Source organism: Mercenaria mercenaria, chromosome 8 (genome assembly GCF_021730395.1).
Source record: "Mercenaria mercenaria strain notata chromosome 8, MADL_Memer_1, whole genome shotgun sequence".
Classification (NCBI taxonomy): domain Eukaryota; kingdom Metazoa; phylum Mollusca; class Bivalvia; order Venerida; family Veneridae; genus Mercenaria; species Mercenaria mercenaria.
In genome coordinates, this window is record NC_069368.1 from 34,210,001 (window position 1) to 34,223,488 (window position 13,488).

The 13,488-nt window shown below is 34.8% G+C and overlaps 3 protein-coding genes across 5 annotated transcripts in view; all 3 read right to left on the minus strand.

The window, feature by feature from the left end:
- The window catches only part of LOC123566608 (neuronal acetylcholine receptor subunit alpha-10-like), a 32,699-nt gene extending 28,555 nt beyond the window's left edge, over positions 1–4,144 (minus strand). For 2 of the 3 annotated variants that reach the window (XM_045360877.2, XM_045360876.2), the window contains exon 1: positions 2,831–3,188. In XM_045360877.2, the coding sequence (XP_045216812.2) occupies positions 2,831–2,900 (70 nt within the window). In that variant the 5' untranslated portion in view covers positions 2,901–3,188. The other variant, XM_045360878.2, reaches the window with a different exon arrangement.
- A 50-nt stretch (positions 4,145–4,194) lies between these two features.
- Positions 4,195–6,764, minus strand: LOC128559011 (neuronal acetylcholine receptor subunit alpha-6-like). The gene is made up of 3 exons (XM_053549710.1): positions 6,416–6,764; positions 6,149–6,236; positions 4,195–5,689 (listed from the first exon to the last, which is right to left on the minus strand). The coding sequence occupies exons 1-3, from the start codon at positions 6,577–6,579 to the stop codon at positions 5,378–5,380; spliced, it is 564 nt and encodes a 187-aa protein (XP_053405685.1). The 5' UTR covers positions 6,580–6,764; the 3' UTR covers positions 4,195–5,377.
- A 740-nt stretch (positions 6,765–7,504) lies between these two features.
- Positions 7,505–8,301, minus strand: LOC123565421 (neuronal acetylcholine receptor subunit alpha-10-like). The gene is made up of 2 exons (XM_045359289.2): positions 8,259–8,301; positions 7,505–7,845 (listed from the first exon to the last, which is right to left on the minus strand). Exons 1-2 carry the CDS (start codon positions 8,299–8,301, stop codon positions 7,505–7,507), a joined length of 384 nt encoding a protein of 127 aa, XP_045215224.2.
- Positions 8,302–13,488: the final 5,187 nt, after the last annotated feature.

Below are 13,488 nucleotides of genomic sequence, written 5' to 3' on the forward strand. Positions count from 1 at the left end.
ATCTAAAAAATTAAAATGTGTTTACTATATGCGTGAACACACTAAAACTTATACATTATTGGGAATACTATTTTAATGTAGTCCATCCAGAGCTACCAGCAAATTTATCATTTTATTGACAATACGACATATTTGAAGGCAAAAGTTCAGACTTGATCAATGAAACAGATACGAGAAAAGGCTGTTTCGTTAGATTTCTATCAATACATCCATACATACTAAAAAGATACAAAGCCAAAAGGTCATAGCTGAATTAAAGAATGGCGTTCCCTATCCAGGTTAGATAGATATCGTATTTATTTGTTTGTTTGTTTTGGGTTTAACGCCGTTTTTCAACAGTATTTCAGTCATGTAACGGCGGGTAGTTAATTTGGAGGATACTAATTCAGATCTAGTGCAAATCAAAATAATGTCAAAATCTGTTAAGATATTTGTTCACAACATTCACGCGTTTTTCCAAAATTAATACCTTCTGTACCAGTACGAACCCGTTCTTCGCAAGTAACTGCCAACTTCCCCACATGACTTATCAGAGGTGGAGGACGAATGATTTCAGACACAATGTCTTTTATCAAATCGTCACGGAGAACATACGCCCCGTCCGGGGATCGAACTCCGCGATCCGTAGACCAACGCTCTCCCTACTGAGCTAAGCGGGCGGGCTAAATTAACGAACGATAGATGCTTGAGAAATGCCATATCAAAATATATATCGAGGACACATTAGCGGTCTACTTTGGAATGGGATGAGGGTTTGTAACTGAAAATAAGAAAAAACTGTTTAGATACAATGAACATCATCAGTTTTTCACCATTTGCAAAACAAAAGAAGAGATAGCAAGGTTCATACTTTTTTATGTTTTTTGTTTTTGTTAGAAATGGGGTTACCTTCGATTCAAAGGATTTCGTATCAGCGTTGAAAACTAAAGTCTTATCTGTACTTTCATTAAAAAAATATTACTTTGTGAAAACAAAGTACTAAGACACAAGTTGTCAAGATATGTTTAACAGCTTCATTTTATGCAATTTTAGCACCCGGGCAATATTGCAAACTTACCGAAAGAAAGTCGTGCAACAGTGAGATATTGGAGTTACTTAACCGTCCGGAAGTGTAGCCCCGATGACACTTTCATGCAGACATATATGCATAGTGTCTTATTTTAGGTAAAATAATGCATTCATAAAATATCATAAGAAGCATGCGATGTTATGTGTGTTTTTCATACATTTTAAATGAAATTCGTTTCATTTGTTGATATTGTCATCGAGACATAAAATTTTATGATCAAATATATTCTTGTATCGGGATTTTTTCTTGAATGTTGAACCTGAAACTTGCTCTTCAAGTGTAATTGTAGAAACAGAAACACTGAATGTTATATTACAAAGGTCTTTAAAAAATGACCTATCTCTGATTTCCAAGGTGTAACATGCCTGCTGTACCCTGCCTTTAAATCAGTATCCGGTGAAATATCTTGCAGACATTTTGAAAATAGCAGCCAACGTGAAGATCGGCTAAAGTTTTGAAACTCACGCTGTGGCATCATTGAGATTTTGACCACTCATGTGTGTATCATTTTTTTGTGTTGATAATTTGACAGCAAAAAAAAAACCTTCTTGTTCCGCCTCTTGATTTAAGGAAGCAAATGTTTTACTTGTCAACGAATGTTGTTCATACTGGAACTGATAGAACAAATGAAGGGTTAGAAATGACAGTTGATACGCAGTCAAGTCGGCAAATCACTGTTTAATGACTTGCCAAAAATCATTCTAATATTTGCAATAAAGTTATGCAAGGTATCTCGTGGGAAAATATATATTCACATGACAAACTTATGTTTACAGGTAACATCCCACAACGGCCTTTATTGTGAGAAAACATAAATGATAGAAATAGACAAATAGAAAATCTATGAATGTTATTTTCATAGTCGGTTTGTTGAGAAGGGGAGAATGGGTAGGGACGGTAGTGGAGGATTCAAATAGGTGAGGTGATTTTGGAGGTGGTGGGATGTTTAGGCAAGCTGTATTGATTGTTTTGTAAGATCCAGTCGCTTAAATTTTTCAAAACATAAAACAATAGCTATCTATAAAGGAATAACTATTTATTATGAACAGGTTTTATTTTCATCATTAAATGTGATGTGTGTATATATGTTGTGTAAATAGACGAAACATTAATGAAACAAACCGTCTCATTTACACCATGACCGATCCAGGTGAATTAATTTATGTATTTGTATTGATAGTGAACATATATCTTTAAATGACACTGCCGAGAGTTCCCTTTTGTATGATTATTTATTGATAAAGATTTCCAACCGATATACATTATTAAAGTGTAAAAATATCAAATTACAAAATTCATATCTTCAGTCGTGAAATATTTAGCACATGAAATGAAGATTAGAGCAATAGATATACAGTACTGCTTTATAAAACACAACTATATGAAGAAAACTGTTTAAGTATTAATGTTTAAACATACATTTATGATCATAATGTTTATCAAACTAAACTTGATGGACACCAAAATCATACACAAAATTTTGACCACAGTGATCTGTGCTGATGACTACTTTTTGATAAAGGTCACTACTATAAAAACTTTTCTCTTTTCGTTTAATCAATATAGAGCTAAGTGCCCGTGTTTAAAGGCCACCTGTCAATAAAAAACACTTTTTTATTTTCCACGTGGACCTTTACAGACAAGTTTGACTGTGACACGGTTAAGCCAGCGTTGCATTATACTTGTAACGATGTCAAATCACTTAAAGTTACCGAAAATATATATTTCGCTTTAAAATACAGAAACAATTAATATACTTACTACTTCCAACCAGGAATACCAAAAGAAATAGTTCCTGTCGTCGTGACAAATTCAATGTTTTAAATTCCATCTTTTTCCTAAAACATTAACAAGAATACAAACACCTTTTTTTACACTTTTTGTCACAAAAGATATATTTATCAGATATGTTCGGTAAAGCGTTCCAATTAGATTATTTAATAGTATATCTATTACCGATCTGTTTAAAGCAAACCTAGTAAATTATCACAGATTCGCATGTTATTTAGTCTTTTGAAATGCAAGTTATCTGGTTCTATTATTTCCATTAGAATCACTCCTTTTCTCCTTTTTACACGAAAATTACATACGTAAAAAGAAAAAACAACAACGAATATGATGTGCACCTTTTTCAATGTCGCTCACACAGTTTGTTTTACATCAGCATTTTAAACCGTGCAATACGAATTTTATAGCATTTTAAAAGTACCTAGTAAACTAGCGGAAATAATCTTTTTACAGTTTATTGATCAAAAATAGGTATGTCAGAGCAAACCCAATACTAGAGTAATTTAAAATGTAGTATACTATTAAAACTATCGTATTGTACCATTACTTTCATTTAGACAAAGATGACACATAATGATAGTCTCAATGCCCCTCGTAAAATCTCAAATGTAAATTCAAACAGTCACATTCTTGTTTAATGGTCCATTATCCTAAATAATAGGTAAGGTTTAAAAGCCTATGGACAACAATAAGTCAATATAATGACTACGTAAAACGAAAAATAACATTTTGAAATCAAGTGAAATTAAGAAATTAATGGTAACTTAGTTAGATATCAAATCATGGTTTCAGTGATTGAATTGTAAATTATTCATTCAATTTAATTATTACGCTCTTTTGCGTCCTTTGTTTTATAACTACGGAATTCTTTATCGCAGGAAACTTCAAAGAAAAGTAGTCTGCATTGATTAAACATTTTCATTTAATTACAAAATGTACCTCGTATCCAAACCAATTAATCACAATACATGTGTATAGATCAACACTTAATAAAGTCTATAAAAAGATCCTTTGGAAGCCTAGAATGCAACCAAGCAAAATAATGTCTGACTCGGTTTTACGGAGTTTGTTCAAGAAAGGTTATAAATTATGCAACACCATTCTCGCCCCAAGCGGAACTCTGTTCATGTTAAAATTGAATGGACTTTATGTCCCAAAGGACCAAAGAAAAATATAACAACGTTGGGCATCACTTCAAACACATTGTGACAATATGCATTATTCTTCATGCCCCGCTAGTGAAACTGAAACGGAAACTGAATAATTTGATTAAACGCCTATTTCTGTACAAGGACATATTCAGTGGCATTGTACATAATAATAATCACGACAATTATGATAATAACAATCATAACAGCCTTATTTAAACAAAAAGTCATGACCGCACCATTCCCTCTTAGGTTATTTTACACCTATTGGCGGCTTAAGTACGTCTATTATAGTTAAATGAATTGGGACTCTATGTCCCTAAGGACCAGAAAATATAACAACACTGAGTAACTCTTTACACATATTGCGAACATCTGGAAACTATTTAAGGTATATTCTTAAATTGTGCACACTTTCAGAGCTATTTATCTTGTAAATTTATTAATAAAATATCAAACTTTCAGGAATATCTAAACGTTTCACCGTGCAATTTCGTTCGGTTTACTACTGACCTCATTCTAAGAAATGTGCCAAAAAGCACAAGTGAAACATCTTGAATTTAACGAGTAAATACCATAATTAGGATAAAAAATCATAATATTATTAAAAGAAAAAGTATCGTTGTCATAAGAAAAGTACAAATGTAGGTCTTTGTCAAAGTCAATAAATATAATTTCGATGGTATTAGATGATTAAGTAATTGCACAATGTCATGTCTAATTGATTAATTAAATTTTATGACTGAATGTAGAAGATGCACTGGTGCCTTAGAAAATTTGCTATTGTAGAGCCGAATGTATTAGTCCGTTTGTCTTCTACTAAATGTATGAATTAGTATGTGTCTGTAAACAGTTATTATCACCTCTAACTTACTGGCACGGGTACCTGACAAAACAAATCAAAACTAAAAGAAATGTCACGGCGTCGACCAACAACACCGTGCTTTTATCCGTTCGCGCAAATATAACTTAACGTGGGACATTAGGGTATTTTGAATGATGTGCTCATAGAGGGATTTATTTTAGTAAAACGCCATTGCCTTGTGAATATATTTAAAACGCTGTGGACGCAGTTCCAAAATATTCGCCCCATTTTTAAAGACATGACATTAACGCATCACTTAGCCTAGTTTATGACATTGGCGCATCACTTAGCCTAGTATGTAAGACATTGTCGCATCACTTAGCCAAGTAATTTTGTTATTTATATTACAGAAGTTTTTGTAGCATAGTAGCAATGACATTAGCCTAGTATGTATGACATTGTCGCATCACTTAACCAAGTAATTTTGTTATTTATGTTAAAAAAGTTCTTGTTCATAGAATGTCAACAGATTCACACACATTGTATGATAAACGCCAAAGTTGACGCTTAAGTTACAAGTACATATGAAATCAGAAATACTCTGTCGAGAACATTTGCAAGATCTCTCCACTCTGCATTTACACTTTCTGCATCAGGTTTATCGCTAAACTCTTCTGCAGCTGCCCTCCTGTTGTCTATTTTCTCTTTTATTCTGTCAGTTGCATCCTTTGAAATAAAGTTATTCACTAGCTTCCTACGGTACGGTGGCTTTGTTTTATGGTGTTTGTTTGTTACATTAGAGACGTTGTCGATGGGTATAAACTCTTCTCTATCATTATGTTCGCTCATTCCATCTAAGTAACTGTTATCGCTCGGCATCTACAATATAAAGAATCGCTTGAAACTTTCTAGTTATAATGAGGATATGCTAGAACTACAAATGTAAAATATTTGGTACATGTACAAATATCTTTATAAATAATTGTTATCAAGCTCAAGACATATTACAAGTTCTTACTGTAAAAATGAGAGGGAAACTATAGAACGTCTTAACTCGTGTCCAGTTATTCATAGATTTGTTTTGTCAAATATAAAAGAATAGATGTGTAACGAGTATAACATTAATATCAATACGCAGAAAAAACAATTCTTTTTTCATCCGATAAAGATAACCATAAAGGAAATTGAATCATCGTCTTTAAACAAAATCAGACTACTATCGTAAAAAAGATCAAGACAAGATCAACACATGATAATTCTTGAATCGGTATCTAAGTGAAACAATAAACCACCAAATAAAAATATCACAAGTTTTTAGATACATATCTATAATTTTACCTTTTCGATGGGATGTACTGCATGTGGGTTTTTAATTCGGACACACAACAGCTTCCCAATGAAACGGAAGAAAATTAACCTAGCCCATCTGAAATAAAAGAAAATCGTCCAGATAAATTAATTATTTCAACACGACACTGTCGTCTAATTATATAAAGAAAAATACATACTGGACGAAATATACCAAATGGCATCAATTATTATACAGAGTCACACTTCTGTGTTGAAATAATACTAAAAGCACTTGTAAGAAAGAAAAACATGTACCTTGGAACAGTTCGGCCATTAGTCCCTCTATAAAATACATTAAGCACTATGACAGTTTGAACAAGCGATGCAGATACAAACGCCATTGAAATAGCAAAATATATTCCTGAAATAGGAACAAAATCAAATGTAAACAGTAAATCGGTCGTGTATGTTTTAGACATAAGGAACAGATATATATACTGATTTTCACTGCTGTCACAATGCAGCGACAACTGTGATAGTTTATTATACGGGTCATTTAAAGTTGTTTCCCTTGCTCATAGCTTCACTATGCTATAACATGTAAAACGAACCTGTATTCTTGAACAAAGCAACTGTTTCATATAAATCTTATTTAACATTTTAAAATTCATTAAAGATACCAGGTATCAGTATGAATAACTTTTAAGAAGATCCATCTAAAGCAAAGGACGCAGCCAAGCAATAAAGCAGTACCCTGTGATTGATAAATTTTATCTGCAAGAAGTAAGTAAAAGCCTTAGCCACATATCAGTTTAAAATTAATGGATGGTGCAGTTTTGTCAAATTTTAAAACAATCTTACCTTGAACACTAAGTAATAAACAGACATCCAACGAATGTGTTAATGTCGATGACTTCAAACCACATACCCCTCACCTACTTTCACCTACCCTCACTTACCCCTCACCTACCCTCGCTTACCCCTCACCTACCCTCGCTTACCCCTCACCTACCCTCGCTTACCCCTCACATACCCTCACTTACCCCTCACCTACACTCACTTACCCCTCACCTACCCTCACTTACCCCTCACCTAACCTCGCTTACCCCTCACCTACCCTCACTTACCCCTCACCTACCCTCGCTTAGGATGTAGCATTCTTCATGTGAGGAAGCCATCTAGCTGGTTCAGGGAATCCAGGTGCTTGCCATTGCCCGAAGCAATGCTCGGATGAGCATCTCGGGTGGTCTCCCTCCACCATCAAAAACTAGAAAAAGTCGCTATATGACCTTAATCGTGTAAGTGTGTTTCTAAAACCAACAAAACAACTAATTCCACAATCCAGGTAAACAGTGTGCTTAAGATATAATCCCAACTATTTAAGTTATTTAGGGTGAAAAATTCTCAAAGAAAGTTACCAATTACTGGGAAATTGTCCGAGGACGGAGGAAGAGATTCGGAGACAAGGAGTAAGAATACTGCCAATGACAACAACACGGTAACCTGAAGTGATACTTTCTCCCCGGACTCTGCAGGTAGTACAAAACCGAGGGCTGAGATAACAGCTGTCAGTATACAAGGAAATATCATTGTCAGTATATAGAACGTGGGTCGACGTTTCATTATAACGTAAAATGTGACGTCTGGATACGGCTCAGGACAACAGTTGTAGTATAACACATGTCTTTCTATTGCAAACTCGTCAACGGTCCATTCTGCATTTTCAACATAATTGGATATATCACCTGCAGGAATGCAAAACGGAAGTATATACTAGTAATATAATTTGACATTTTCTCATACATTTTTTATTTCATACATTAACTTGTGCAAAATTAATTTTTTGCTTGGTGGTCACCTTACATGACTCAATCTAAGCTTAAAACGCATTACATTGACAGGTTCGAAATCGGTCGACAAGAATTTTAAAATATTCCCTAACCACATCAAGAAGGTTTTGGACCTGGTTCGATCCCCTATTACCGTGACATAATTATCTCCAAACTATACAGCGTTATGTAGGCAATGACAATGAAGTAGTGATAGTAGCAACAGCAGCAGCAGTAGTAGTAGTAGTAGATGATCATAAAAAAGTAAAGTATAGAGTATTCATCACCTCCGTATAATGCTCCCGTTTAGCATTATGAGGTATAATTACCGTTACGGTGGAAGTTATTCGGATTATGCAGTTGAGTATACATCTCCTTCAAATAAAGCTCCCGTTGAGGTTATTCGGATGGGGGCTTAATGCGGATAGAGTATGCATTCCCTCCGTATAAAGCCTCCTTGGAGGTTATTAAGAAGGAGCATTATGCTGATTGTGCATGCTTTCCCTGCGCTTAAAGCTTCCGAGGATGTTATTCGGATAGGAACATTATGCGGATTGGTTATATATCCCCTCTGTCTAAAGCTCTTATGGAGATTATTCCGATGGGAGATTTATGTAGGCTGAGTATGCATCCTATCCGTAAAAGGCTGCCATGAAGGTTATTCTGATAAAACATATGCATCCCCTCCATATAAAGCTCCCGTGTAGGTTATTCGGATAGGAGTTTTATGCGGATTGAGTTCGTTACCGCTCCGTTAAAACTTCCATGGAGGTATGCGGATTAAGGATGAATCCCCTCCGTATAAGTTCCCCATGGAGGTTATTTGGATAGAATTTTATGAGGACTGAGTATGCCTACCCTCAATGTAAAATTAAAGTAGAATGGGAACTTTAGGCGTATTAAGTATGCATTTCCTGCCTGGGGTTATTCAGAAAGAGCTTTATACGGATTGAAAATGTATCCCATCCGTGTAAAGATCCCACGGGGTTTATTTGGATGGAAGCATTATGCGGATTGAGTTTACATCTGCATAAAGCTCCCATAGAGGTTATTCAGACAGAGCATTATACGGATTAAGAATGCAACCCCACCCGTATAAAACTCCCATAGAGGTTATTCAGACAGAGCATTATACGGATTAAGAATGTGACCCCACCCGTATAAAGCTCCCATAGAGGTTATTCAGACAGAGCATTATACGGATTAAGAATGTGACCCCACCCGTATAAAGCTCCCATAGAGGTTATTCAGACAGAGCATTATACGGATTAAGAATGTGACCCCACCCGTATAAAGCTCCCATAGAGGTTATTCAGACAGAGCATTATACGGATTAAGAATGTGACCCCACCCGTATAAAGCTCCCATGGAGGTTATTCGGATGAGAGAATAATGCGGAATGACAACTAACGTAAAAACTTGGGGAGCGTTTCTCAGAGGCCCATAATGCATGCATATATCAAAAATCGAAATTGTAATGCACTAAAGAAGAAAGACTGAAATTACATTTGCATTTTAACGGACACATTTTAACGGACTAGATACAATTTACCTTTTTCGTTTCTGTTAACCATGTCTAGTTCATTGCCGTGAGGTGACCAGGATCCAAACTGTAGTGGACATTCCTGTGTATCGAATGGGAAGTATCTAACATTGACTCTACAGATGGATTTGGCAACTGTCGGAAAGTTGTACGTCACAGAACCGGAAGAGGAAATATAAGCCCGATTATTCTTTATTCCAGGTAGCATGTCACCATCAGAAGCACTTAGATTAAGAAAGAAAAGATATGGCTATAACGACAATAGTTTTTTAGTGTTCGCTAGAAACATGAAACTGCCACCCTAATACGTGAAAAAAAATCAAAGTTTTGTCATAAGGATCTCCCCAAATACAAATGTAATCAGTTGAAGATATTTTTCACCATTGTCTGTTTAACGTTCCATAAGGCTTTAAATTTTATGTTAAAAACTGATAAAACAGCTGTCCAAATAGATGTTATGCCAAATTCTAAGAACTTTTAATACTGCACATGAGACTGTAGTTAGAGTTACAAAGGGAGGTAATCAAAGACAAACAAATTCAATTAAACCTGCTACTATATTCATCAATATTCAAACCTTTGTAAAAATTGTTGAAAACAATGAAAACAATTATCATACAGAGAATTTAACAAGAAATTAACATATTTTATGTTAATAATGAAAAATGTGGCAGCAACATTTTAAACAAAGACGTTATGAGCCTATATATACCATGTCAATGTAAGACTCACCTATCATACAAACTTATATCAGGTAACCATACATCATTATACGTCACCATAAGTGACGTCAAGTTGTTATATGACGTGGGATCCCAGGTCAGTCTACAATCATTCCATCTCTATAAAGAAACCAAATGCTTACCATTATTTCATCGTCGGGTGAAAATGATGACTTTTACATTACATCGCAGTTGAAAAAAAAAAGAATAAAAAGAACATCAGTGCAGATAATTATAACATTGAACATTAGGCTACACGCATGCTTTTTGCCAGCTGCAAAATAAATAATCCGTTACCTCGAGAGACAAGCAATACGTCGACTTAAAGATGCAACCATTATTTAATATTTCTTGTTGATAGCTTTATAAGGTGATTCCTTTAATAACGCGGTATCAATAGTTTACCTTGCCTGCCGCCTGTCTGTATTCTGTGTGCTGCATCATACCAGGTTACTAGATTCGCATTAATAAAAAACATGAATTGCAAATATATCTAAAAATAAACACGACCATGTGCGCCGCTGGTATGCTACATATTAATAGCAATTTCTCAAAAAGGTGAAGTACAGTCTGGCTGTATGTAGTTTCACATGATTTTCAATATGGAAAAATAAAATCTAAAAGAAGATCCTCAGGTCCTCAGGGAGTATAGAACGCAACCAATAGAACGATAGCAGACTCAGTGGGACTGAGAGGGAATGAAATGTGCAATATCCCTTACCGGCTTACGTGGAGCGCATTTTATACGGAACATTTGATGGACTACGTGAGACCAAAACGACCAGAAAATATAACAGTATGGTGTCTGAGTTCGGCCAATTCAGCGTAATGTAATTTGTATACGAAGAACATACCCCACGACAGTATAGACAGGTTGCATAGTAGCTTACATGTGCTCTATGCAATTACAAATAACGTTAGTTGTATAATGAAACAAATTGAAATGCAAGAAATTTAACAAATTTACACACAAAGAAAGAATATAACACTACCAATCGCATCCACAAATTTGTTGTCAATATTTGCTCTCTTTCATTCTGAAATATAAACAAATGAGTGTGTGTTAAGTTTAATACATCATCTTACTTAATATCAATTTATTTGAGCTCGAAAACTTTATGCTTGCTTCCATGAAAAGCAGTACAAGTGTCCGTATGAGAAGGCTTGAACGCTTGACAACCGGGCTGACTTGCTTATAACTTAGCCACAAGACCCATGTTCTTCTCTTTTATTCTTAGGAGAGTATTGCTTAGAAACTGTAGAATTAGTAAAAAAACAGAAGAAATCAGTTCTTATCTCCTTCAAGAAAACCCAGTAAATGTTTTCTCGTTAACATAATTAAAAGACTTAATTAACTATTTTATTCCATGCAAACAGGTCTTACCATGTCCATTATCTGTCTGAGAGCGATATCCATATTTAGAGTCACTGTAGATGTGCTGTTACAGAGCGGTATAAGGCTCGAGTCGTAATCTGCCATCAGGTGATCATACAAGGTCTTTGCGAGTACTTGTTGGGATACCGCATCCACATAACAGCAACCTGACGAAGAAATGTAAGTACAAAAGGAAAAAGTTTTGTTTTTATTGTGACATGTGTACATCGTACACTGTAAGATATGATAATGATATTATAAAAGTACAAAAGGACCTTTAAATCACCATTTTTTAACAGTTTTAAGTCATTTTACAAATAAAGTTATAGTTGAGGAACAATTATCTCTGTAAAAAGCGAGTATACGTGATATTATGGCGGCTTATTTCTGTCATTTCGTTATTTCGTTCTGTCTTAGTGAGGCGCCAAAGTGACGTTCGGCGCGCCATAACGACGTTCGGCAGGACAACATTTTGCCGGACGACGTTCAGCTGGACACAATAACGACGCGTGTCGTTGTGTCGCTGCGACAGAACGTAATCACGAAATGGCACAAATCAACCACCATATAATATAATGATTTCCTGTTTGTACTTAATATGGTAAACTAACTATAAGTATTGAACTTCTCGTCCTTCGTCGCCGGTGTCTTTTCTCATTATCATCATCAATTGCTTGAAAATTAAATTCTTACAAACCATTTAATGTAATAATAAGTAATAATAAATGTGTTAATCTTAAATGTGCAACTTAAAATGGGTCAAATGTTCTTTAAAATTATCAATATAAACAAAAAATTCAGTTTCAAAAATTAAAATTATAATCAAAATTTCATTTGATAACAGATTTCAAGTTTAAACATTTTTTTTTACTTTTTTACTCACTGAACATAATAAAATTTCAAGCCGAGTTTATATAACTAAAACTCTTGTTTCTCGTATCCAAAATGTCATTTATCAACTTATCATAGTATATGTGAATATATGAGGAGAAAATTATTATCTTTAAGGCCTGGCGAAATGATAAGAATATTCAACTTCTTTGTCTTATTTGCAGTTTTGTCTAATTTTCAATAGGTATAATCAAACCATTTTGCATCATATTAAGATGATAATATTTATTTGAATAAAAGTTTGAAATAAGTGAAGACAAGCTTTTCTCTTTCATCCACTTTACAAACGCCAATGTGATTGCATGATTTCTCAATAAATATTTGATATTGTATACTGGAACCATATTATTTGACTGATCCCTACTCAGAATTTTCTTGGCCCACTGCCAAGATCTAGGCCTTGCAAGGAAAAATACTAAGGCATAAAACTCTTCACAATTCAATTTTAAGACAAAATATTAACGCTTCTTCAGCTTATCAACAGCTTTCTCCAAGTTTCACTCATTTAACTGTCAGTGGGGTATTTACTTGACTTAGATACATTTAATTCATCAATAAAAAGACAAAATGCAATTTAAAAAAAAGAAAAAAGGAAAACTTACTTGTTAGCAGGGACATCAATATCACTTCTGTGTGAAATCGTAGTGGCCATCGGATGAACTCTATTCTAGGTATAAAAGATTTTATTTATCTGGTTGGGTCTAACGTTTTACACACACAATAATATTTCATATGGCGACTTTCCAGCTTTGATGGTAGAGGAAGACCCCAGGTGCCCTCCGGGAGTTATTTCATCACGAGCGGGCACCTGGGTAGAACCACTGGCCTTCCGTAAGCCAGTATGATGGCTTCCTCACATGAAGAATTCAACGCACCGAGTAAGGCTCGAACCCACATCGATGAGGGGCAAGTGATTTCAAAGTCAGCGATCTTAACCACTCGGCCACGGAGGTCTCTACATATAAAAGAAGTAGCTATATATTCGTGTTAATAATACGGTACAACGTATACCTTCGATCCTAGTATAA

Excerpts from the sequence above, each read along its gene's own strand:
- LOC123565421 (XM_045359289.2), bottom strand. The coding sequence starts at position 8,301 with ATGTATACTCAACTGCATAATCCGAATAACTTCCACCGTAACG. Across the intron at positions 7,846-8,258 it reads GAATAACTTCCACCGTAACG|GTGATATATCCAATTATGTT; the intron begins GTAATTATACCT and ends GCATTCCTGCAG.
- LOC128559011 (XM_053549710.1), bottom strand. The coding sequence starts at position 6,579 with ATGTCTAAAACATACACGACCGATTTACTGTTTACATTTGATTTTGTT. Across the intron at positions 6,237-6,415 it reads AATGGCCGAACTGTTCCAAG|ATGGGCTAGGTTAATTTTCT; the intron begins GTACATGTTTTT and ends CTTTTATTTCAG. Across the intron at positions 5,690-6,148 it reads CAGTACATCCCATCGAAAAG|ATGCCGAGCGATAACAGTTA; the intron begins GTAAAATTATAG and ends TTTATATTGTAG.